General features: G+C 43.2%; 2 protein-coding genes across 2 annotated transcripts in view; one reads left to right on the top strand and one right to left on the bottom strand.

Moving 5' to 3' along the window:
• Window positions 1-18,784, top strand: part of GAREM2 (GRB2 associated regulator of MAPK1 subtype 2) — a gene marked incomplete at its 5' end in the record, with an annotated part of 34,056 nt that extends 15,272 nt beyond the window's left edge. Inside the window, 4 exons of the mRNA XM_083348793.1 lie at window positions 4,111-4,241; window positions 6,623-7,816; window positions 14,807-14,970; window positions 16,232-18,784. Of these exons, the coding sequence (XP_083204919.1) occupies window positions 4,111-4,241; window positions 6,623-7,816; window positions 14,807-14,970; window positions 16,232-17,126 (2,384 nt within the window). The 3' untranslated portion in view covers window positions 17,127-18,784. The remainder of the gene's footprint in view (window positions 1-4,110; window positions 4,242-6,622; window positions 7,817-14,806; window positions 14,971-16,231) is intronic.
• A 1,889-nt stretch (window positions 18,785-20,673) lies between these two features.
• The window catches only part of HADHA (hydroxyacyl-CoA dehydrogenase trifunctional multienzyme complex subunit alpha), a 40,993-nt gene continuing 35,143 nt past the window's right edge, over window positions 20,674-26,523 (bottom strand). The window contains exons 18-20 of the mRNA XM_083360644.1: window positions 26,240-26,354; window positions 25,121-25,266; window positions 20,674-21,118 (exon numbers count right to left, since the gene is read on the bottom strand). Of these exons, the coding sequence (XP_083216770.1) occupies window positions 20,964-21,118; window positions 25,121-25,266; window positions 26,240-26,354 (416 nt within the window). The 3' untranslated portion in view covers window positions 20,674-20,963. The remainder of the gene's footprint in view (window positions 21,119-25,120; window positions 25,267-26,239; window positions 26,355-26,523) is intronic.

The following is a 26,523-nucleotide window of genomic DNA, read 5'->3' as shown; positions in this document are numbered from 1 at the left end:
ATTGGCTTTTGAATGTGCTAAAAATTGAATTTTTAAATTTTCCGGACAATTTAGGGGTAGGAAAGTTTATTTCTGCCTCTATCTTTATCTGCTCAACAAGCTTGTGAGTTAATTTAGGATAGCACATGAAAAATGGCTAAAGGTCACCTAGTGTTGGGTGGATTGGGATTTGACCCCGATATCCTTGGAGTCTAGTCTAACACCATTCTGATCTCACTTAACCTGTTTCTATAGTGTTTGAAACAAGAATGTTTAGAGTGTACTGGCAAAATGTCCTCTGCAATCTTTTACTGTATGCTGACAAATGAAATTGAGATTCCTAGATAAACCAAATATTTTAAACTGGGGGATGAAGGGAAGAGGATGGGGATATTTCAGATTAAGTATGAGAGTTAAGTGTTCCCTGAACGGCTGAAAAGAGTGCCATCAAAAAAAGACAAGACCTGTTCATCATCTCAGAAGATGGGACATGTAGTAATGGGTTTATATTATAGTATGGCAGATTATGGTTGAATATTTGGAAACTTTTCCTAACAGTTGAGGGTCTTTTGATAGTGAGCAAACTATCTAGAGAGGACAAACAGAAAGACTGTGTTCTTGTAAAGAGCAAGAGTTTGGACACAGTGGCCTGAACATAAACTCCCCACATTGTCATTCCAAGTGATGTGAAAGAAATGTGTGAAGCCTGTGGCCTTTCAGAAAGAAAACATGATAAAGACAGTAACTTGTGGCATTTCTATAAATGTTCAAATGCTTCATACAATCATTTCAATAATTGCACCTTATAAGATAAATATTCAATGTATTTTGAACTGTCTTATTATTGCAAAGTAGGTTAAGTACATGGATGTCCTCAGGGACATCAAGAGGAAACAAATTATGAAAGATCATATCTTGTATCAAATGTTAGGATTCAAGTACACAATGATGGCAGTTGTGTGATGATTTCATGATGCTTGTCATCATTTTGGCGTCATCATGATTTGCTACAGATACTACTAGGTATGTGGACTCATTGTGACAGTCTGCCAGTGAAGCTCATAGTAGTCATGAGATCTGAACTGAGAAAATCTTAACTCATGCTAGTTCCATCAGTGTGTGGATTTCAGAGAAAAAAGTTGAGGTTTCAGTAAAATGCACCAGACCGAATAAGAATGCTGTTTCGTAGAGTTACAGCATCAAGCTAATGAATTAGGCTTAGTAAAACCATGATGCTTCCATGTCCATTCACTCCACCATAAACTGCTAAATTGTTGATCACCATTTAGTTTCAAGACTCATCCTAATTAAGAATTATCACAAAATTCCCAGTCAGGCATTCTTCTTCACCTGTGTCTGCGTCCTTTGCTATTTATGCACTGAGGAAGATATTTTGAAAAGGGGAAGTTCTCTGTTTGGCTTGTGATTTTCAACTATATGTAATCAGAGTTGCAAAATCACAAGAGCCGTGTTCAGATCCACCTCTTCTAAATTCTTCCTTTCAAACAGCTAAAACGGGAGTAGGCCTGAGCATGCGTGGCTCCTTTTTCTTTTTCTGTATAACTGGAATAATACAGAAGAATGCTCTAGGAAAGGCCAATGTGTTCCCTGCAGTTGAGATCCTTAAGTTTGTATGTGTGGTGAATTTGTAAATGACCATTACTAATAAGAACTTGACAACATTAATTCTACGCTGCATTTTCTGGCAAAATATTCTAACCTCATATCTCTCCTATTCTAGCAATTTGTTCTGATAAAAGACATCAAGACGTCATCTCCCTCTGCGCCAATAATAGTCAACAAACACACACACACACACACACACACAGAGAGAGAGAGAGAGAGAGAGAGAGAAATTAAAAGGTTATATTGTTACGCTGTTATGTCTGTAACTCGGAGAGCAAGAGTGTAAAGAAGCAGAGATGCCATGGATATTCATCTCTATCCATTGTATGCCTTTGTTACTCTTCCAGCTGGTGCATTGATGCCCCCATCCCAGCCCACAATTGCTTGTTCCCATATTGCCTTTTCCTTGGGAAAAAAGAAAGAGGGCCATGGCTGATAATAGAGCTGGGGGAAAGCCCTGACACCCTGCCTCTTTCTCACTTGCCCTCATCACCAGCAGCTCCTGTCATTAACTTCTACTCCCTTCTACTCCAATTTGATATCTGTTTGGCATCCTTGTTTGCTGGGTACAGAGAAGTTGCTGGGCAAACTATGGCAACTGAATCCTGGGCAGAAATTAAGACAGCCATACCATTTGCATTTCAAGAGATCTGTTGCTGCTGAAAGGTAACAAAGGCAGTTACAGGCAGCTCTGAGCTCCTTCAGAAAGAATAGGAACGCAACACAACATCATAAAATGGAGATTATAGAGGGTAACCCAGATAAAAGACAAGAGTTTCAGCAAAAGGCATAACAGACGAAGGATTCCCTTTATTAATGAATTACATGTACAGACAGCAAATATTTTGTGGTCTGGAGACAAGCCTTTCCTTATAGCAGGCCAGTGCTTCATCCAGATTCTTGCTGTCACAAGGGCTCACATGTCTTCATCTCATTTGATTCACACTGCCACAAGTCCGGATGCCAAATATTCATTTTTCACGAGAGTGCATTTTGATATATAAATAGGAAAGTTTTATTCCTAATTCTAGGTTGTGATTAGCTTATGACTTGGAAAAAGAAGAAATGTGTTCTGTGTATATTTAGATACAGTTGTACTCTTGGTACATAGATCTTTTTCAGGTTGGACTTTTTTTCTGAATGGAGAATGTGCCTGGCTCTGCAGAGACTTAGCTGTTGATGATGGCTTAGAAACATAACAAATGTGATGGGGAGAAAGTGACAGAGGTTTATAGAATTATAAGTGCACAGTACATCAATACAATATTTTTCTCATCTTTTCTTATTTATATTGGAATATAGATAAGAGACAAGGAAGAAAAGTTCATTTTACACAGTACATTAATGTATGGAATGTATGGAACCTAACAGTGGCCAGGAACAAAGAGGGCTCTAAAAGGAGATTAGGTTAGGTTCCTGAAGGAAAAGTAAATAATTTATTCTTTGTGACAATGGCTACATGGAATTCTAGGCTCAGAATTACTCTACTTCCTACATTCTAATTGACAGAGAACAAAATGGGAGAAAACTATTGATTATTTTGATGCTTATTTGTGAGCTTCTAAAGCTATCTGGTTAGCTGTGCCGGGAAATAGGATACTATCTAAATAGACCCTTTGTCTGATCCAGCTATTCAGAGCTTCTATATTGTTTTGTTTTTTCATTTGGTGCCCAACTCCCATCATTTTTCTTTTATCTTTTTTTTAAGTTTTAAAAAAATAAAAATGGAGAACTATATGGTAACAAACATCCCAATGATCGCTAGCCATAATATATTAAAACAGGCTCGGCATTAAGCACAAAAATACCTCTGATAATAGGATGTTGCAGGAAAAAATGTTCAGTAAATCCCATTTCTAAGCTTCCCTAGTGTTTCTAGTTGGCCACTACTGGAAATATTAATTGGTTAGGTGATGCCCAGTAGGCATAGCAGTAGGTCTTCCAGAGTCTTCCCTTCTCATTCTCTGCCAGCCTCTTGATTCAGCTGCCTAACTGGCTTCAACAAAAAAAAACAGTTTCTCAACATGGCATGGGTCCGGAATACCTCGGGGACCACCTGCTGCCGGCGTCGACTCCCCTCCGCCCTGTGCCTTCCCACAGAGAGGGCCTCCTCAGGGTGCCTCCGGTCAGAGAATGCTGGCTGGTGGCCCCCAGGGGGAGGGCCTTCTCTGTGGGCGCCCCGGCCTTATGGAATCAACTGCCGGTTGAGCTCCGGATGGCACCGGATCTTCGCTCCTTCCGGCGCGGGTTAAAGACCCATTTATTCGAACAAGCTGGCCTGGCCTGATGGGGGAATGTTAGGGTTTTAATGTTTTTATATTTTGATTGTTTTAACTTGGGCAACAATTTAATCCTTTTTAACTTTTGTACTTCTATTTATATGCCCTGTTCACCGCCCTGAGTCCTTCGGGAGAAGGGCGGTATAGAAATTCAATTAAATAAATAAATAAATAAATAAACCCATCTACTAATTAAACTAGCATGTTTTGGGTTCCAATCCTGCAGGGAAATTTAAGCTGCTGGATCAGGACAGGGATGTCCGGGAGCCTGTGCAGTATTTCAACAGTGTGGAGGAGGTGGCGAGCATCTTTCCAGACCGTGTGTTCGTCATGGAGGCCATCACCTTCAGCGTAAAGGTCTGTTGTACTTTAGCATATGCTAGCTGTCTAAAGAATAGATGGGAAATGGGGTAGGAATGCTCTTTCCACTCAGGTCAACCTCCCTCTATTCAGGTTTGATATCTGATTTCTTGACAGTTGTTTTGTTCTGCTCGTTTAATAAAGAGCTAAACAAAAGCAAAGCAAATTAAAAGAGTTTTTGCAAGCACAGATTCGATCACGTCTGGTTAACCAAAGTGTGATTTGCAATAGTTGACTATTTCATATCTAATAGGCTAATATAACATTTTTGAAGGATCAGTTTTTTAATGCAATAACCGTGGCTAAGATGAGAAATGAGATAGCTGAGATTTAAGGAGTTGAAAGCAGAACATAGCCTCGCTTTCTAGTGTAAATTGGCCTCAAAGTTCAGAACGATGCTTTAACTTTTGGGCTTCCCCAAAAAAGACAACTGGTTAGCCACTGGGAGAGAGAGATCTTTGAACTGGCTGGATCTCTTTTGTATTTTGACTATCTTAATGGTCTTTTTAACATGAGTTTAGGGATTTTCTCTGAATGAATAGAAATATTGTGTCTTCTCTAATTTAATCAATTGCATTTTAAACCTGGAGTGGAGATAAGATTTGGAAAGGAGCCTTGGTGGAGCAGTGGGCTAATGCCTCCTTAAGTAACACCAGCTGCCTGCAATTAGTGCAGGTTCGAGTCCCACCAGGCTCAAGGTTGACTCAGCCTTCCATCCTTCTGAGGTAGGTAAAATGAGGACCCAGATTGTTGGGGGAAATAAGCTGACTTTGTAAAAATGCCACTGGGGGGGTGAAAGCCCTAATAAGCAGGCATATACTGAAGGCTAAGCACATTGATTTGTGCTTCTTAGATTGTAAGCCGCCCTGAGTCTTCGGAGAAGGGCAGGATATAAATGGGATTAAAAAAAATCAGGGAGCACAGTAGAGTATTTGCATTCCTTCATTGCCTCAGGGTTTCTAGTTCAGTCTGGATCTCTGCCTCTCCAATTTTAAGGTCATGAATTATCTCTAGGAATAAATAGAAACACCTTTCCTACCACAAAGCTAAACACACTCTAGGAAGAAAATATAACACTTTACTGAAAACCACAACAATAATATCTAATAGGATCAAATGCATTCTATGTTTAGACGGGGCTCGATTTTCAGAAAAAAGTAAAGGATGGAAAAGTAAGTATGCACAAAGCAGAACATTTCAAAAAGTGTCACTTCCTCTAGGACAGGGGTGTCAAACTGCTGGCCCCTGGGCCGGTTGCATCACACGGAGGCCGTGCCCACCCCAGCTCCGGCAATGCAAAAAAAGTCGTGATACATCGCTACACGTCACATTTGACACCCATGCTCTAGGACTACAATCCTAATCAAATATAGGGGTAATTCCCATTGGACAGAATGGGATTTTCTTCTGGGAAACCATGTATAGAGCACTGTATCAAATCTAAAAAAGTAGCATCTTAGAACTTCATTTATTTTTTTAATTTATTTTTATTTTTAATCCCATTTATATCCCGCCCTTCTCCGAAGACTCAGGGCGGCTTACAATGTAAGCACAAACCAATGTGCTTAGCAATAGCCTTCATTCTTATGTATATCCCTGCTTATTAGGGCTTTACACACACCCCAAGTGGCATTATTACAAAGTCAGCTTATTGCCCCCAACAATCTGGGTCCTCATTTTACCTACCTCGGAAGGATGGAAGGCTGAGTCAACCTTGAGCCTGGTGGGATGGGAACCTGCACTAATTGCAGGCAGCTGGTGTTACTTGAGGAGGCATTAGCCCACTGCTCCACCATTTGCCTAATGAAAAATAGTTTCTGTACTCTGTAAAACAGAGAAACACAGGAGTATTTCCTTTTCAAGTGGAGACGGCTTTGATCGTAAAGCCAATTCAATTATTTAGTTTGTGGAAATCAACAAATGTCTTTTAAGTAACCCAAATTAGATAATTTACTGGAATTTGACTTCTCTCACCCCAAACCCACGCAATCTGACATCTCTCTCAGTTGGCCGTTCAGGTGTCATCTCTTAAACTTTTCTCTAACCTTTTGTGTCAAGGAGGCTCCTATTCTTCTTTTCCTTTTTGATCAAATGGATACAATTCAAGAGCCTCTGAGTGGAACGAAGTCCATCATCCCCAAACGATGGCCTACATTACAGTACTTCTTTCTTCCATGTGCAGCATACACAATCACAGAAATCTACCCTTTAGCTCATATTGTGGCAGAGCTCAGCAGTAGCAGTAGCAGCAGTACCACAGAACTCCTCTTTCTGTGACACAAAGCCCCCTCCCACCTTTCCTCACCCTCCATGTTGTAGAATTCTCCTTGTTAAGCCTCTTATCTATCCATTTTCCCTCACCAATTGGCTTCTTCCAGGTTGTGTCCGGTGAGTTCAGTGAAGACAGCGAAGTATACAATTTCACGCTGCATGCAGGAGATGAATTAACACTTATGGGCCAGGCAGAGATTCTGTGCGCAAAAGCTACGAAAGAAAAGTCACGTTTGAACACATTGCTGAAGAAGTTGGGCAAAGCAGGTGTCCCTGGCACTGGTGGCGGGAATGGCGGTAGTGGTAACAGCAGCGGCGGCAGCAACACCGGGGGTGGCAGCGGCAAACAGCTGAAGGGCAAAATGCCTTGCTTGATCTGTATGAACCATCGAACCAACGAAAGCCTCAGCTTGCCTTTCCAGTGCAAAGGGCGCTTCAGCACTCGCTCACCACTGGAACTGCAAATGCAGGAGGGGGAGCATACAATTCGCAGTATCATTGAGAAGGTGCGACTGCCTGTCAATGTGACTGTGCCCAGCCGGCCGCCTCGAAACCCCTATGATCTGCATGCCATCCGGGAGGGCCACTGTTACAAGTTGGTGAGCATCGTCTCCAAGACAGTGGTGTTATGCTGCATTCTCCGCAAGGATGAGGTGGCACCCTTCCACTTCCTTCTGCTCACAGATATGCCCCGTTTTCTGCTGCCAGAGGGGATGTTGCGTGTAGGCGGAGAGCCCCAACTGGAGAAGTTGTTGCGAGAAACCGCTGCTCTCTGCCAAGAATGCTTTGATCCCAATGAATATTCCAAGGCTGTGCGGGAGGCCAAGCCAGACTTCTCAGAAGAGTGTGCCAGCCCCCGCCATGTACGACTCTGTCTGCAGGGCTACAGCCGTGATGAATTGGCCCAATCCTTTCAGCGCCTCTCACTTTGCTTGTATGCTGCCTCTGAGAGTAGTTGCCAGGACCCAGCTCAAGGAGGGAGGACCCAAGGATTGCTTCTCCCCTCTCACCAAGAGCCCTCTAGCCTTATTTCTGATACTTTGGATTCTGAGCGTGAATACATGACACCTGATTGGGTGGAATCCACATTCCGGACTCAAGAGCTCCCGTATGAAGAATTGTGGACTAATCAAAACTCAGAGAATTATTCTGAATCTAGCAGCACTGTTCCTGGACTGGAGAATGCCAATAAGGGCCAACGGGATCTTATCTCTTTTGGGGGTTCACCTTGCCATCGAGGCCTGTTGCAGGAAGACCTTAACACAGATGCTCCTCCCCCAGTTCCACCCAAATCTGAAGCGGTAAGAAATTCAGGTAGTAGACAGTTTAATGGGAAATGGAAAATGCAGCCAGGGCATGCCACTCAAAAATGAATGTGTATTTTATTGTTTAACTTGAATTAACTGTCAAAAAAGTTGTTGTCATCTAGGGAAGGGAATATCACTTATTCAGACAAATTCTGCTTGCAGAGATGTAGATGGGTAATCTTTCCATACTGAGGATTATTAGAAAATGAACTAAAATATATTATTATAAATCCTTTATAAAAATCCATAATGTAACCACATTTGGAATATTGCTAACAGTTTTTGTCATTGCACTCTTTTGAAAGTTTGAGCACTTCCTCTATAATGAAAATGTACAATAATAAGTGCATTTTAATGGAGGGGGGATTTTTTAAAGAAAAAATTGTATGTTAAAACTTTTCAATTAAAAATAATAATAATAATAAGTGCATTTTAATGGAGAGAATGGTACATACAGACATGAAAAGTGAAGACTGGGAAAAGCTTTTCCCAGTGCCACAAATGTAGAACCTTGAGGTCATTTAGTACAACTGAATTGTGGAAAATTCAGGACTGAACAATGTTTCTGATACTGTTTTACTGTCTTGCATAGTTTAACTGTAAAATTTAGCTATTTGTTAGATATATAACTTGGTTTTCGTCAGTGGCATACCTAGTACAGGTAGTCCTCAACTTACAACAGTTCATTTAGCGACTGTTCAAAGTTGCAACAGCCCGGAAAAAAGGGACCTACAACTTATGATTGTTGTAACATTCCCATGGTTTATATGCAGATGCTTGACAACTGACTCACCTTTATGACGGTTGCAGTGTCCCAGGGTCATGTGATCACTCTTTGCAACTTTCTGAAAAGCAAAGTCAATGGGAAAGCCCAATTCACTTAACAACCGTGTTACTAATTTAACAACTGTAGTGATTCAGTTAACAAATGTGGCAAGAAAAGTCATGAAATGAGGCAAAATTCACTTAACAAATTTGTCACTTAGCAACATAAATTTTGGGATCAGTTGTGGTCGTAAGTTGAGGACCACCTGTATTTTCTTTTCTAATTATTTTCCCCTGCAGGAACCATTCTGTGACATGGGCTGAGAGTGACTGAGACTGTCCCAAAGTGTTTCAATGAACGTTTACGGCTGATGGTGGATTTATACCTGGGTCTCCTTGGACCCAGTCCACACCTCCTTAATCACTTTGCATATTATTACAAGCCAGTCTTGAAGACCAATTGCTATTCTGCAAGCACAGCAGTAACTTCAAATGGACAGAATATAGAATTCTCCAGGAATATGCAGAAATCCAGTGTGGGACAGAAGTTGAAATTTTGACCATTTTTTATTTTTTCATAATAACCACAGTGCCGTTATTATTTTTCAATAGATTTTTAGAAAGCAGAAGGAATAACCTCAAGTGATATTGGTCCAATTAGCTTCTAAGGAATGAACCTATCCAATATATTAGGCATTGCCTTTGAATCAGGTGATCACTCAATATATTATAATGGCTTTCCATTAGAATGGTAGTGATTTCAAAAGGAAAAATGGACTATAAAGATATAGAAAGCCAACAGCATTGACCACAGCTTGTGATCTTTGGTCTTTCACCCAAGTTGATTACCGGAATATCTGAATTTCCTAAGTCTTTAAACACTCATGTGTATTACTCAGGAGAATTATATAGAGGCAGTGGGACAATGGGACTAATTTAAGTACAATGGGACTTTTGCTATCCATATTTCCTTGAAAGACATTTGGGTTAACGTTGATGATTCTGTAATAAAGGAACAACAAATGGGATCTGCTCTAAAATATTCTAATATAGAATGCATTTTTCCAGCTCTGCCATTTGTTGGGGAGACCTCATTTCATTGACTCTCCCCATATTTGTCAGTTCCCCATCTTCTCTAGTAATTAACCAGCGTTCCATAGCTACTGAAGCTGCTTAGGCATCAGTATTGGCTTGGCTTTATTTTCCCCTGGTTCTTTATAATCTGTAATTGTTATGGATTTCTCCATGACTGCTTATACCTTATTGTTGTATGCAGAGGGTGATATTTTGGATACATAATGTACATAAATGAGTTATAATATGTGTACAGTTTATTGTATATGAATGTTTATGGCATGCAAAGAAATTAGTTGGTTGCTAGTAAAAATGAAACAGTCATTTCAGATGCTTTTTCCTTTGGTAATACATTCTTTCCAGAAATGCAGTTCCTTTTCAGATCATTAGGTCTTTATTGTGGAACTTCCTTGTTCATTGGCAGTTCAGCTTTTTTAAAAAAAAAATAATGTGCACCTTTGGCTTAAAAATGCCCATCTGGTTCAGCCCTCCATTTAGTATAAGGAAATTTTGTTTATATGTTTATTGAGTTAACTAAAATTTGAATTATTTTGCTATATTTTTGTGTTGAAGTGTGTTTGGAAAAGATATTGAACTCTAACTTATTGTCCATATTCTGTTCTCTTATGACAGAATATGAGGATCTTTGAGTGGAAGAGAGAGAGAGAATGTGATGTACTGATCAATCTGTTGATTGCTAGTTTTTAAGAACATTACTGATCCTAGAGTTAGGAAAATACAGTACACTCTGAGCTTGGTTATTTTCTTGCCAGACTTGCTAACATTAGTATGAAGGAGAGTGGGTTTTTTGGGTGTTTGTATATAGTAGCTTGCCCTGCCAATTAATGGTCATGTAGCTTCTTCCTCAGTGGTTACCTGATTAGGATATCGTTTCTTCCCTGTCTCAGTTTGCTGATGGTGGTCCAGCTTTCTGAGACCATGCCAGTACAGGTGCAGCCACTGTCCCTTGAGCTACTAGACTATCTAATGCAGACATGTCAAACTCGCGACGTCACATGATGTCGCACGACGTATCGGAACTTTTTCCCATTGCCGGCAATGGGATGGGCGCGGTTTCTCCGTGACACTCCGGCCCACGGGCCGGCAGTTTGACACCCCTGTCTCTGTCATTGGATGAGATGCATCTGCCTATATCAAATTGATGTCCAAAGTGACAGGACTTGGAGACCACAAAAACAAAAACAAATACTGCTAAAGACAGCTGAAATATACATGTCAACAGTATCATAAACAAGTAGAAAAGAATTTGACAAAGTGTTGAGTAACTGTAAATAATAAATTACTGTTAATAATAAAAGTTCTGTATTAGTAATACCTTCCTTTCTCTTTTTTTCTTTTTTGTGGTCTAAGTTCATCTTTGAGTAACTCAATACCATGGTGAACTTTCTTTTGTCTCTTGTCTTTCTTATCTTTAGCATGGGAGACTACCACAATAGACTAGAGATTCTTAGTCATGGGATATAGAATACAGCATAGAATCCTAGACTGATGTCCGACAGACAAATCTTCTCTAGGTCTCTCTCAAGTCTTCTGTATAGCATTGATCCTAGCTTTGCTTCTGGACTTAACAGGTTAAGACTCCACCCATAAATGTTCAACCTCATTGCTTGTATGTATTGGACTATAGATGAGTCCCAGGCATAACTGGCTCTCTTCACTGTCTTTAGTTCCGGAACAGACTCTCAGAGCTTGACATTCTCTCTGGTGGAAATTCTCGGTCATTTCTGTTTTAAACCATCATCACCATTGATACCTCTGAAGACAGATGGGATTCATAATATAAATTGTTCAAAGCTGGTGGATATTAACTAAGAAATCTTACTATATGAACTGTCTGATGTTTTTTTGCAGTTTTCAAGGCTCACAGAGCTTTTGCTTACCTGTGGTACGGATCTCATTCAGCAACATCACTATACCACATTGCATAAATAAATATGGTGGAGTCTATTCCTTTTTTTTTTAATCTTGCAACTTTGGGACTTGTTTGCTTCAGCAGCCATTTGCACATTGCTGACCTTTTTGCTGCACAGTAAGATAACTGTTTTCAACAATTCAGTTGTGATTTGTTTCTTCATAACTGGGACAAGCTGCTCCAGTACTCCTGAATCTAGGTGATTATTGAAGTTGTTTACAAGATGCCTTTTACCATAGCAAAATAATTCCTGGTAAGTCAGTGATGTTGAAGCCAGCCTTGGTTTCCAGCTCTGTTAATTTTTATCTAAATAATCTTCTCTTTAATTCCTGTAGAGGTGAGAGTCGCTGTCTAGATAACAAGAAAATGCACTTTTTGGTCCTGTAACTATTAGTATGGCATTTGTAGCCCAAGAATTCTTGAAAGGGAGAATGGAAGTGCTATAGAGATCATGTGACTTTCCTGTGCCAGAAAGCAGCTGAGCTTTTCTTGTTTAGGTTCTGATTCATCTACCTATACACTTCAGATAATATCCTGCAGATGCTATAATCTCCAAAAGTTTTTATTTATTTTTTTAAAATGTAATTTGGATGTAGTTTGGTCATGCTTAGAATAATGGGTACTCAGTTCTTTCTTACTTGCAGTGAAATATCTTCCTTAAAGGACTGACAAATTCTGCCCACCAGTGATATCTGCTAATAGTATTTTTAAAGTTAATATCAAAGCCTTTCTTGCAGTTATGGACCATTATTCATTTATAGATTCTTTGATGTTTCTATCAATGTAAAGCCTGACTGACTGCTGTAAAATTGTGCACTACTTAGGAAAGCCCTTTATATCTCATAATTTTATATTGAATATGGTTTTAAAGCTCGACCTATTTCTGTGTTTCAGTAATGTATAATTTTTTATTTCCCTTTTAAGGAGTCTTTTATGCTCCCCACGTTTTCTACTTCTCTTCTCATATTTGAAATATCCACACCATTCCCTGGATGTACAAAGCCTTGCAAAAGTTAATTTAGATCACTGAACCCAATCTTTTGCCCAGGGTAGATATATAAATTAAAATATCCTCAGCTGCATAGCCTCTGCTTCAACACAACCAGTGAAAGGGTGCCTGCTGTCTGTCAGAGTAATCAGTTATTCTATTTTAATGGCACTTGAGGATTTGATTGTCTTCCCAGCCTGTTATCTAGCTTCTTCTCAGCATTTTGCAAGTTGGATTAAGGAAACTGTTATCTTGTATTATCACTTTGCCAATCTCTCTCCACCAACATCTAATTGCAGACTTTCTACATGGGCACTTTCTACATTAACATAGAGGTCCCCAACCTTTTGAGCACCAGGGACTGGTTCCGTGGAGAGAGGTTTTTCTGTGGACCGGAGGGGGGAGTGGTTTCATGTACAGTACTGCCTGCATCCCGCGGATGGGGCTTTGCTTGTTTTCACGGACCGCTTTCTGGCATCCTGTGGACTGGTGTTGGTCCACGGGCTGGGGGTTAGAGATCCCTGCATTAATAGCTTTTATTTTTAAAAAATGTTCTAGCTCTCTGTAGGACACACACATAGATTTATCTGGTAGTTATTAAGCATTATAGATTGGATCTTAAAGCCTTCCAGAGATCAGTTTGACAGGCAATGTTACCCTCCACACTAACCCAGTCCTCTCGCCTCTCCTGTTCAACATCTATATGAAGCCGCTGGGTGAGATCATTTGTGGTTTTGGAGTGGGGTATCATCAGTATGCTGATGATACCCAGCTTTTCATCTCTACCTCAAACCACCCCAGTGATGCCCTCGATGTGATGTCCCATTGCCTGGAGGCGGTGCAGGTCTGGATGGGGAGGAACAGGCTTCGGCTTAATCCCGACAAGACTGAGTGGTTGTATGTACTGGCATCTCAGGAAATTCAGTCCATTCCATCTTTAACTATGGGGGGGTGAGGTGTTAACCCCCGTAGATAGGGCTCGCAACTTGGGCATCCTCCTGGACTCACAGCTCAGTTTGGAAGACCATGTAGGAGCTGTGACCAGGGGGGCTTCTGCCCAGGTCTGCCTGGTGCGCCAGTTGCGACCCTATCTGGACCAGGATGCCCTGCGTACAGTCACTCATGCGCTCGTGACCTTTCGTATAGACTACTGCAATGCTCTCTACATGGGGCTGCCCTTGAGGACCACTCGGAGGCTTCAGCTGGTGCAGAATGTGGCCGTGCGAGTTGTGATGGGGGTCTCCCGATACTCCCATGTAACACCTCTTCTCCGCAAGCTGCATTGGCTTCCAGTTGCCCTCCGGGTGAGATTCAAGGTGCTGGTGATGACCTATAAAGCCCTAAATGGCATGGGTCCGGATTACTTACGGGAGCACCTGCTGCCGGCATCAACTTCCCTTCGTCCTGTGCGCTCCCACAGAGAGGGCCTTCTCAGGGTGCCGTCGGTCAGAGAGTGCCGGCTGGCAGCCCCCAGGGGGAGAGCATTGTTTGTGGGCGCGCCAGCCCTTTGGAATCAATTGCCTGTTGAGCTCCGGATGGCTCCTGACCTTCGCTCTTTCCGCCATGACCTGAAAACCTGCTTATTTGAACAGGGCGGCCTGGCCTAAGGGTTTGGGGGTATTTTTAACTATTTATTGTTAGGGCTAAATTAATTTAATTTTACTTTTAACTTTTGTACGTTGTATTTTAACTGCCCTGTACACCGCCCTGAGTCCTTCGGGAGAAGGGCAGTATAGAAATTCAATAAATAAATAAATAAATGATATGAAAGGACCACAATTCAGTCTTCTGATCTTTTAAAATCTTTCTCATTTTTTTTCAGATTTCCCCCCTAATTATTTATTTATTAAATTTACATGCTGCCCATCTCACTATGAACAACTCTGGTCAGCTAAGTATGTAACTTCATATACCTTGGTGAAATTATGTCCTCTAATTTTCATTCCATTCTACTTTAAGATTAGAAATCCCCCTGCACCCCCAAAAGCAAGGAGTAATTGGCAGGAAGTTGCCAACTGCTCTACCTTTTCAAGTAATTTTGGGGGAAAAACAGGCTTGGAAACATCCAATTTCTAAAGTGTTGTATAGTTCTGCTTGAAGTCTTTGAAAATTCCTTTTTTAGTATGTATGGAGAGGTGTGATCAATCTACTTCAGAAAATACCTTGGATTGTATTTGGTTCATCACCCCAGCAAATAACAGTCTTATTCCCAATCTTTTCATAGGTGAGAGAGGAATGTCGCCTCCTTGTTGCTCCCCCTGTGCCACCACGTGGTGCCCACACATCAGCCACCTCCAGCCCTCCAATGCCTGTGCGCTTTTCCAAGCTCCAAATGGCAGCATCACCCAGTGCCAACCTCTCATACTATTCATCCGGACTTCATGACGTGTGAGTGATGGGATTGCTTTTATAGGGGGAGTCATGAGATACAGCCTTCCTTGTAGGAACTCAGTTTGGAAGATGAGAGTGGGGAGCATACAGTACTGCATATGCTTAAAGGCATTTGCTTTATTATCTTTGTGTACTGTAAGACACAAATTATGAATGAAGTCTTAAAAGTACAGACTTCTGGGCTGGTATCCAGAGGCCTTGAATGATCTTCCTTCTTATCCCTGAATTGGCTGCATAAGTGATCTGTGCACTTAACATTGCTAGATTCAGGGGATGTGCAGGCATGCTGAGGACAACAGCAAGAACTGAGTAGAACTTTTCTTGGTTGACCTTTAACAGAGGCACTCTCAGGTGACAGAAAGCAAGCATAGTATCTTCCTGCCTTGATGCTAGAAAATTTAGCCCTCCATTAAGTTTTATGCAAAAAATAACAAGAAGACATTTCCACATTTACCAGGAATTATTAAATAAGAACTTTAATCCTGAGAGTTAATGATACACTATAAATAACACTTTTCCTTCAAGTTTGGCTGCTTGCTGATTTCTTTTTTTTTCCTAAGCAAATGTCCTAAAATGTATATTATGGAAAGCTTAATTATGCATAACAGTATCAGGCACATAAAGCAAAGTATCTTTCTGTGGAAGAAAAGCATGGCCTTGATAAAAGCAGCTATGTGTCTCTATTGTTTTGGATTATGTGTTTGGATTCTCCAAAAATCTTTGTAAAAAACATTGACCTCTTATTCCCATGGTTGTGGCACTTTGAACTTTCTATCAGTCTCAGAAAAATAATGAAAAGGGATAGTACAGTTGGTTTTCTCATGGCCACTTGGCATTTATATTTTACCTAACAATATAGTTGATTGGGAAGAAATGTCCAGAGTTAGAAGTTGGGGAGGTTGAATGAAAATGACAGCAATGCCTTTTTAACAACAAACAATATTGGATGAATTATGGTAATTTTTAATTTTCAAGAGATTTGTATGTGCTTAAATCTATTTAAGGAAACCGCATGTTCAGCATGCATGAAATCTCTCTTAGCCTTCTTTGTTGTCAGGCAAGGATGTCTTTCGAGTGGTGAGCACAAGGTTTTTCAAATTAAGGAAGTTGGAACAATGCATTGGAAAAACCTTGGAGGTACGGTGCACATCTTTAGATGTTGCTGGATTTGTTCACTATGGTTTTAAGATACTAACCTGCTCCAAATCCCATTTCACTTGAGCTAGCTCTGATACTGTTTGTTTTCTTTGCCTGCCAGGTCAAGACCACGAAGCGGTAGCTGCTCTCCATCTCCGGACTCCTACTCCTTGTACTGCTATCCTTGCACGTGGAGTGACTGCAAAGTTGGAGAATCCATAAGTCGGCAGTTGGCCAGCCCTCAAACACAATTACCATCTCAGCCCCCACCTGCTCTGATGTCTTCCTGGTCTGACCCTTGGCCATGTAATGATCCAGGCTCAAGTGTGGCCACTGGGAGATCCACTCCTCTGCTGGGAAGCAGTGATGCCAACGCCACCAAGAGCTACCATAGCTGCCCTCGCCTGAAACCTCCCCCTCCACAGAAACGCTTTGCTCCCTTTGGTGCTCTTAACCCCTTTTCCAATCCAGCATATTCTTCCAGTCCAGCTTCCTCTTGCTCCTCAGACTGGCTGGAATCTCTTGATTGGCAGAAGACAGCTGCCTCTTCCATAGACACTTTTGATCTCTTTGAAGGCACTTCCTCCCCAGAGGGGCACCGTAGCCCTGCTCCACCATCTCGCTCATCAAAACCCTTTGACACAGCTGAAAATATTGTCATTCGGACGTCAGTAGCCCCTTTGTCATCCACCATTGTTCATGGCTCCGAAGCTGGCATCACCCACCTTTATCTGGCTCAGGGTGTCATTGAGGCACCTCCTGCCCGTCTCAGTGGGGATGGTTCACCCTGGCAGCCTCCTGGTGACTTATCGGCGCTGTCACTAGAGGAGGTATCTAGATGCTTGCGCTTCATCGGCCTCTCTGAGGATGTGGTCAGCTTCTTTGCCCGGGAACGCATTGATGGTAGTATCTTTGTACAACTCACTGAGGAGATCCTATCTGAGGATTTTCATCTAACCAAACTTCAAGTCAAAAAAATAATGCAGTTCATCAAGGGCTGGAGACCCAAAATCTAGATTGGTGAGAGAAATTTTCTCTGTGGATTGCAGAAGTTAGATTCGGGCTGTCCCGTAAGTATAAAACTAGGAGAGAGCCCAAAGCAGATACCTCTATCTCAAAAATGATAGCAGGAGGACACGAACCCAAGAGCAACACAGGATTCTGATTATGTCAGTTTTAACCACAAACCAATGCAAGGAATTGGCAGGAGGTTGCAAATTTCCTTTTATGGAAATGGGCAACTTAGAAATCAGAGCAAAACAGTTGCACATGAATGATACTTTTCAATGGGTTACTGTTGATTGTCTTTGTGCCAAGATTAGCAAGGAGAGTTATTGCCTTACGTAATTCTTGGGTCGATGGTGTAGAAGAGGAGGAAAGCAGCATAGTTAGTTTGTGGGAAGAGGGTTACGTGGTCCTTTTCTGGCCAAGTCTCAGAATCACCAGAGCCAAGTTGCCTACTTTTCCTGGGATAGGATTCCTATTCATCTTCTGACTGTTTCACGTAACATTAGCTTGGAGGTTGTTGTTTTTTTTAGTAAGGGACAGGTAGTGAATATGTATCTTTATGATTGTTTGGGGGCAATCAGTTTGAGGGAAACTCTTGATATAGGAAGAAAGTAGCAACAGTGACTTATGATGCACCAACACACACAAAAAGAGGGGGTATATCTGCATTTTCCCCCCCCAACTGTCTTCACAAGGTTTTATACTTAAACATTTGGAATGAAATGTTAGGCAATGCTATACTTTATAGCTGAAAGAGGTTTGGATAGAACTCACCTGGCAATCTCTGCCCTAGAAACCCCGATCCTTAATCTGGGGTCTAGATTAAAATGTCAGTGTGTTAATTTATATTTTACAGTATTGCTTAGAGCCGTACTTTCACATGCAGGCTAATTTCAGTGTTGTACTGAAATGCTGGAGAAAGCATTCTGCATGCAGAAAATCAATAGGCTTAAAAGAAGGATTTTAGAGTAATTTAGAAGTGCTAATTGTGCAAAATCAGTGTGCATGCTGACAGTGGTGTCCACCCACCTGCAATTCAAAGGGCTGCAGGGTAATAAAAGCTTGGTGATTCTGCTGTTTTTACCCAGAACACTGACACTGCATAAGGCCACCTTCCTAAACACTTGAACTTTTTAAGCACCTTTGCACTGCTGTAAGGGCTAAAACTGTAATAACTGTGTGCTGCTTAAATTTCTTGTTTCTGCACTAAAATTGTGGAATATTTGGGCAGCCTAGTTTTGCCTATGCAGAAATTCTGTAGCACCCACTGACAGTTTTGTATAATTTGTTTCTACTATTCTTAACCAGATGTCTCTGTGATTTTTTTTGGGGGGGGTGGTGGTGGTGGCAGTTATTTACTGCACCTTAGTATAATGTATAGACAGTTGGTGGGTTTGTTTTTTTTAAAAACACCAACCTGTAAATCTGTAGGCATTTTACTAATCTTCCTCTTTTCTCCTGGCAATTTCATTCTGTTATTGCCTGCCTACTACAGTCAAGTTTTCCACATTTCAGCAGCAACTGCCTGGTTTCCTAAGACAACCACAACTTACTTTCACAATTGTTTTAGCTGAAAATGAGGCTAAATGATTTAAGCCTAGAGGACTTAAATGTATTCATTTCTACTTTTAGTACTGCAATAATCAAATAAACATTTATTTGAAAATGTGTGCCTAGAATATGTTGCTCAGAAACAAACTGTATATCTGTTATAGCAGAGTTCCCAAAGCTTTCCGGCTTTGTGGCCTGGGAGGGGAGGGGAGGGTTCCACGTGAGTGGTGGGCAATTTGTGTGAGCGGTGGGCACACATGCCCACCGCTCACGCAAATGGAGGGCACACATGCTCAGCTACTATTCACGCAAGTGGGGATCTGCACATGCTCAACCACCATTTCTGCAGCCCAATTCTGAATGGCTCAAGGTCCGGTAGTGGCCCGTGGCCGGGTTGGGCCCCCCTGTGTTATAGAATAGCAACTAGAGTCATCAGCTACTTTCAATAAAGATGGGAGGAGAACAAACCAAAGCAATCACGCTACATCAGATTTTGAGGCTCTCCTGTCTAAATGTCTTGAGATAACCTCAAGGAAGCTTTCAAGTTAAGAGAACACACAATTGCACTCCTGCTTAGGTTCCCCAGCAACTGACACTGAAAAGATAGGCTCCTCCCCCACCCCATCCCAAAGCTGGCAACTTATAAAATAAGCCAAGTGTGCTGGATCCCCATTCCTTAAAGGCTGATTTGTTTTATTTAAAGCATCTGGCTGGAGAAAAATGCCTTCATCTGCTTCAGTATTTTGATTGTTTCCATACATGGAATTACTTTTGGGTTGTAATGTCGATTGTCCTAATTTGGATGCTTTTGGAGCTCTTAGCAGTGCCCCCCAAACCTTTTAAAAAAATTTCTACGATAACTCTATGTTGTGTGCTTCCTCACCTCCAACCTAGATCATTTTTGTGTAAGTTAGGAAGTTCTAGTCTCAGTAAAAATCCTTGGGCAATTTCCATTCATTTAACTTGTCTTCAACATGGTTTGCCAATACACCCCAGCTGCCTATTGATGCCCTCAAGCTACCAGCTCTCCCCACTGAATTTAATTATACTGCCTCCAACACAATATTGTCAAGAATAGCTCTACGCTACAAAGCATTTCTGAAAAATAAAAATAGCAGAATTTTAAACCTTGTGTTTATGTGTAAGAAAAAGAAAATATGCTAAGGAGATCCTAAAGGAATGCGATGAACAGAAAGGTATTATTTTGTGAGCTAATACATGTCCACTGAATAATTTTGCTGCTTTACTTATTTTTACACAGCATGTTTTTGCTTTGATGCACGTATATATAAAGGTAAAGGTTCCCCCGCACATGCGTGCTAGTCGTTTCTGGCTCTAGGGGCCAGTGCTCATCTCCGTTTCAAAGCCGAAGAGCCAGCGCTTGTCCGAGGACGTCTCCGTGGTCATGTGGCCGGCATGACTAGACGCCAAAGGTGCACGGAACGCTGTTACCTTCCCACCGTAGTAGTCCCTATTTTTCTACTTGCATTTTTACGTGCTTTCGAACTGCTAGGTTGGCAGAAGCTGGGACGAGTAACAGGCGCTCTCTGTTACGCAGCACTCGGGATTTGACCCGCCAAACTGCCGACCTTCTGATCGACAAGCTCAGCGTCCTAACGCTAATACATGTCCACTGAATAATTTTGCTGCTTTACTTATTTTTACACAGCATGTTTTTGCTTTGATGCACGTATATATTTGGTGCAAATCTTGCGTAATTTGTGTTTTGTCCTGGATATAGCACAAAAATTGTATGCCAAACTTCATGAACTCCAGTACTAGCAAAATCCCAATGTCATCCTGAAAAATCCCTGCATTCTCAGATTTACTGACTTATACCAGTGGTAGGCTCTCCAGAATGCTCTGGAGATCTTCAAATGACCTTTGATAAACTAACCTTATCAGAGCACAGAATCCCAGAGGTCTCAGCCTCAACTGACCTTTTGTTTCAGTTATTCAACATTTTAGTAGCAGTTCTAACCCCGAATGAATGACAAAATGATGTACAGAACAATACACTAGAATTTATTCTGATGAATTTTTTTGCAAGCTATATCTGCTTCCCGATGAGTAGTTCCTTGCAATGGGCCTGAAAAGAACCATACTTTGAGCAGAAACCTCCCCATTCTTTCTCGTGATAATGGGGAAATTGACATTCAGCCTGATGAAGGGTGGGTCAGGAAGAAGTAGTGCCTGAATAACTAAGGCACTTAAAAGAGTTAAAACCAACAGCCCTCCGATACGAAGATCTCTTGTAGGTCTTCCCCTTTTCTTTTTGGTTAGCAGATGCCAGTTCAGGCAGTTCTCTTGTGAAATTTCTTGCTGGAATCCTTGGCGTGGTCAAGCAGCAACTGGCATGGTGTGAATTGACTCCCATAGACATCTTCATACTTCCTCATGTAGTCCACGAGCTGCTGGGCCCCAAAGTGGTCTGCATATTGGAAGGGGCCTGCCACAACATTCACAGAAGTGAGGAAGGAAGAGAAGGTGAGACTTCCTAAACAACGTGGTCTTTATGCCAAAATTATTTCATAACGATGGCCTTGACTGCCATTATACCTTGATTACAAGCATTAATGTATCTGTAGGTATCTTATAAAAAATAATTTGCAAGGTGAATAATGAGTGGATATACTAACTACATAACAGTGTGGACAATCAAGTTCCACTGGATCTTACAAACTCTGGAACCACAGACAACTTTACACAGCAAAATGAATGCTATGAAATGGTGGGAAATGCAATTCAACACATTCAGAGGATTCCAGGATGGCTGTACTTATCCCTGGAACCACAGTTCAACTATTGCCAGTTCCTGGTAATCCTCAAGAACACTGTAGGTTTGCTAAGAAAGATGTCCGTGTTTTGACTATTTAATGCCTATTTGCAAGAGCTCAAGAAGTATTTCCTTGTGGAAGGAGCTATACTGTGAAATAAGGCAATCCTGCTGCCAATTCTACATTACCAAATGTAAAAGGCCAGGGGCTCTCGATATAAATTTAATAGGAGGCCCCTGGTTAATTTTTTAGTCAAATTTTTTAGGGGGTTAGGGAGAGGGGCGGGGGGTAATGGTTGTCTGACTATGGGGGGTGGCCATACAACCGTGGTGCAGGCCAGGCCTGGGTCCGACTGCGTTCGGGGGGAGCGGGGTGTGGTTACAACTGGGGCTCGGGAGCGGGTCGTGGGATTACCGATTCCCACGACACTGGGGTATGGCAGCAGGTGTATGGACAGAGGGCCGTATCGTTACCGGGAGGGCCGTCTCCGCTGTCTACAAGCGGTGAGGCGCTCCGACCCTCTGTTTCTTCCCCGAGGTGCCGGGAGCGAGGATGTGCAGCCTCCTGAGCTCCGGCTGGTTTACCTGAATGCCAGGTCCGTGGTTAACAAGGCTCCCCTTGTGCGGGATTTGGTGGAGGGTGAACTTGCGGACCTGGCTTGTATCACCGAAACCTGGTTGGGTCCAGAGGGTGGGGTCCCTTTGGTTGATCTTTGCCCACCAGGTTTCCGAGCGTTACACCGGCCTCGGGCTCAAGGTAGGGGCGGGGGAGTGGCGGTAGTCATCAGGGAGACCTTATGTCCGCGGGAGACCACCGTCCCTCAGATAGTCGGGTGTGAGTCTCTCTTTTTGAGGTTTGGTCCGGGGGCGCAGTTGGGCTTGCTGCTGGTGTACATTTCGCCTAGTCACACAGCGGCAGCCCTGCCTGAGCTACTCGATGTCCTCTCCGGTTTGGTGATTGAGTTCCCCAAACTTTTAGTTTTGGGTGACTTCAATCTACCATCCCTGGGAGGGTCATCTGAGTTAGCTCGGGAGTTCATGGCTTCCATGACGGTCATGGACCTGACGCAGGTAATTTCTGAACCAACTCATGAGGGAGGCCACACCCTTGACCTGGCTTTTTTATCTGGACGATGGTTGGATGATCTTGGTGGGGGCTCTCCATTTATTATGCCCCTGTCATGGACCGATCATCACCTCCTGCGGCTGGTCTTCCGTCTTGCCACCCCCCGCCGTGGGGATGCGGAACCAATGAGATGGTACCGCCCCAGGCGCTTAATGGACCCTGACGGGTTCCAGGCAGCGCTGGGATCCCCACCTGCCTCCGTCGCTCACAACTCAGCGGATGCCTTAGTGGAAGCCTGGGAAAGGGCAGCCACTGAGGCACTGGACCGAGTTGTACCCTTGCGGCCCCTTATCCGGTGCAGATCCCAACGAGCTCCATGGTTTTCCGTGGAGCTCCGGGAGATGAAGCGTCGGAAACGGGGCCTAGAGAGCTGCTGGAGGTCCAGCCGATCCGAATCCGACCGGTTGCGGTTAAGAACCTATATTAGGTCTTATCTCGCAGCGATGAGGGCGGCGAGGTGTAATTACTTCTCCGCCCTCATCGCGTCCGCAGATAATCGCCCGGCCGCCCTGTTCAGGGTGACTCGCTCCCTCCTTAATCAGGAGGTGAGGGAGGATCCCTTGCAGGGTCGTGCCGAGGAGTTTGGTCAACATCTGTCGGATAAAATCGCTCGGATTCGGACCGGTTTGGACTCCAGCTGGGCAGAGTCTGATGATCAGGACACGGGCGCTCTTGTCAATGTTATCTGGGAGGAGTTTGATTCTGTGACCCCTGATGAAGTGGACAGGATTATGGGGAGGTTGAGCTCCACGTTTATTGGATCCGTGCCCTTCCTGGCTGGCCTATGCAGCTGGGGAGAGGACACGAAGCTGGTTCCAGGCGGTTATATCTGCTTCTTTGAGTGAGGGTAATTTCCCCACCGTCTTGAAGGAGGCGGTGGTGAGACCCCTCCTCAAGAAGCCTGCCTTGGACCCAGCTGTGTTGAACAACTTTCGTCCAGTCTCCAACCTTCGCTTTCTTGCGAAGGTTGTTGAGAGTGTGGTGGCGCATCAGCTCCCTCTGGTCCTGGATGAAGCGGATTATCTGGACCCGTACCAATCGGGTTTCAGGCCCGGGTACAGCACGGAGACGGCATTGGTCGCTCTGGTGAATGATCTCTGGAGGGCCCGGGATAGGGGATGTTCCTCTGTCCTAGTCCTATTAGACCTCTCAGCGGCTTTCGATACCATCGACCATGGTATCCTGCTGCGGCGTCTCAGGGGATTGGGAGTGGGAGGCACGGTTCTTCGGTGGTTCTCCTCCTATCTCCTGGGACGTTCGCAGTCGGTGTTGGCAGGGGGGCAGAGATCGGCCCCTAGGTCTCTCGTTTGTGGAGTTCCTCAGGGGTCGGTCCTCTCGCCTCTCCTGTTCAACATCTACATGAAACCGCTGGGTGAGATCATTCGTGGTTTTGGAGTTGGGTATCATCAATATGCTGATGATACCCAACTTTTTATTTCGACCCCAAACCACCCCAGTGATGCCCTCGCTGTGATGTCCCGTTGCCTGGAGGCGGTTCGGGTCTGGATGGGGAGGAACAGACTTCAACTCAACCCTGACAAGACTGAGTGGCTGTACATTCCGGCATCCCGGGACATTCAAAATGTTCCATCGCTTTTTATGGGGGGTGAGTCTTTACCCCCCGTGGATAGGGCGCGCAACTTGGGAGTCCTCCTAGATTCACGGCTTACCTTAGAAGATCATATAGTAGCCGTGACTAGGGGGTCTTTTGCTCAGGTTCGCCTGGTGCGTCAGTTGCGGCCCTATCTAGACCGGGATGCCCTGTGTACGGTCACTCATGCGCTCGTGACCTCTCGTCTTGACTATTGCAATGCTCTCTACATGGGGCTTCCCTTGAAGACCACTCGGAGGCTCCAACTGGTACAGAATGCGGCCGTGAGAGTTGTCTTGGGAGTTTCCCGGTACTCCCATGTTACACCTTTGCTCCGCGAGCTGCATTGGTTACCAGTTGTCTTCCGGGTGAGGTTCAAGGTCTTAGTGATGGTTTTTAAGTCCTTACATGGCATGGGTCCGGAATACCTTGGGGACCACCTGCCGGCGTCAACACCCCTCCGCCCTGTGCGTTCCCACAGAGAGGGCCTCCTCAGGGTGCCTCCGGTCAGAGAATGCCGGCTGGTGGCCCCCAGGGGGAGGTCCTTCTCTGTGGGCGCCCCGGCCCTGTGGAATCAACTGCCGGTGGAGCTCCAGATGGCACCGGATCTCCGCTCCTTCCGGCGCGGGTTAAAGACCCACTTATTCGAACAAGCTGGCCTGGCCTGATGGGGAGTCATTTTAGGGTTTTAATTATTTGTATATTTCTATTGTTTTATTGTGGGCATTAATTTAATTCTTTTTTTAACTTTTGTATTTTTGTATTTTTATTATATGCCCTGTTCACCGCCCTGAGTCCTTCGGGAGAAGGGTGGTATAAAAATCCAATAAAACTAAACTAAACTAAACTAAAAATGCAAGCCAAATTACTACCACTTCAAAAGCTACTTGTAAGATTTTTCTACTATTAACATTGCTTCCAACCCTTTGGCTATATAAAACACATTGACAACTCTCACCTCCCAGGCATGGTGGGAAGCCTAGTCCAAATACAGCTCCAATGTCCCCCTCCACAGGATTGCTGAGGATGCCCTCTTGTAAGGTCAAAATGGCTTCATTCACAAACCTGGTCACCAACCGCATTTGGATATCTTTCTCTGTGGACCTGGGAAGAGAAGCAGTAATTTATTAGGGGACTGGAAGTTAAAACATATAAGGAACGGTTGCTGGAATTGGGTATGTCTAGTTTAATGAAGAGAAGGGCGAGGGGTGACATGATAGCAGTGTACCAATATCTCAGGGGCTACCACAAAGAAGAGGGAGTCAAGCTATTCTCCAAAGCACCTGAAAGCAGGACAAGAAGCAACGGATGGAAAGTAATCAAGGAGAGAAGCAACCTAGAACTAAGGAGAAACTTCCTGACAGAACAATTAACCAGTGGAACAACCTGCCTCCCCAAGTTGCTAATACTCCAACACTGGAAGTTTTTAAGAAGAGACTGGACAGCCATTTGTCTGAAATGGTGTAGGGTTTCCTGCCTGAGCAAGGGGTTGGACTAAATAACCTCCAAAGTCCCTTCCAATATTATTATCATCATCCACCCTCACAGATAGATTAGAAACATAGCAGCTGAAGCAGTGACATAGAAGGGTGGGAACTATTATCCAGTGGCAGAGCTGACAAGTCTCAGCAATCTTCATTTAACTGGATTTCAGAAAACAGGTGATAGAAAAAGCCTATTTTTTCTATTTTGCAGAAGGGGGAGGGCAGGCTGAAAGCAGACTGGGATCCAATTGAAAAATATAAATTTGCAATACTTGGGGGGAAAACCAACATGTTTTCATATATGGATTTATGGGACTAGGCTTTCAATGCTTTTCCGTGCAGATGATCCCAGGTCAATTCTGGGATGTTCTGCGTGCAGATGGGTAACGATTTCTGACAGCAAATTTTGGGGAAAGCTCCATCTCTCTGAAATATTGCTAGAGGAAAATAAATTGTGCTAAACTGATAATGTTCTGATTCCACATGAAAGCTGTTAATGTATTTACATGTGAGCAGGGAATAAGTAAAGTCAATGATCAGGCCTTATTCTGGAATACTGCATCTATTTAGGAAACCTCTCTTTTTCCACTTACACCTCTGGGTTGGCAACGACTTTGAATTTCTCTAGAATTTCATTCATTCCAGTGTTGAGTTCCCGTTTCTTTACACCTTGCTTGTAAATATAAAAGCCTTTTCCTCCTTTGCGGCCTGTCGAATGAAAGATAAGAGGGTAGTGAGGATACACTTAACATAAAAAATGGCAAACATTGACCAGAAAAATACAGGAAGGTTCAAAAAGATGCTCTAGATTGTGGAAAGAAGAATGGGGTAGGGAGTGGGGAAATTATTCTATTCTATAATGCAGTGACTAGTTTCC

The sequence above is a fragment of the Vipera ursinii genome, assembly GCF_947247035.1.
Source record: "Vipera ursinii genome assembly, chromosome: 1".
In the NCBI taxonomy this organism is placed as follows: Eukaryota; Metazoa; Chordata; class Lepidosauria; order Squamata; family Viperidae; genus Vipera; species Vipera ursinii.
This window is presented reverse-complemented; position numbering and strand designations above follow the sequence as displayed.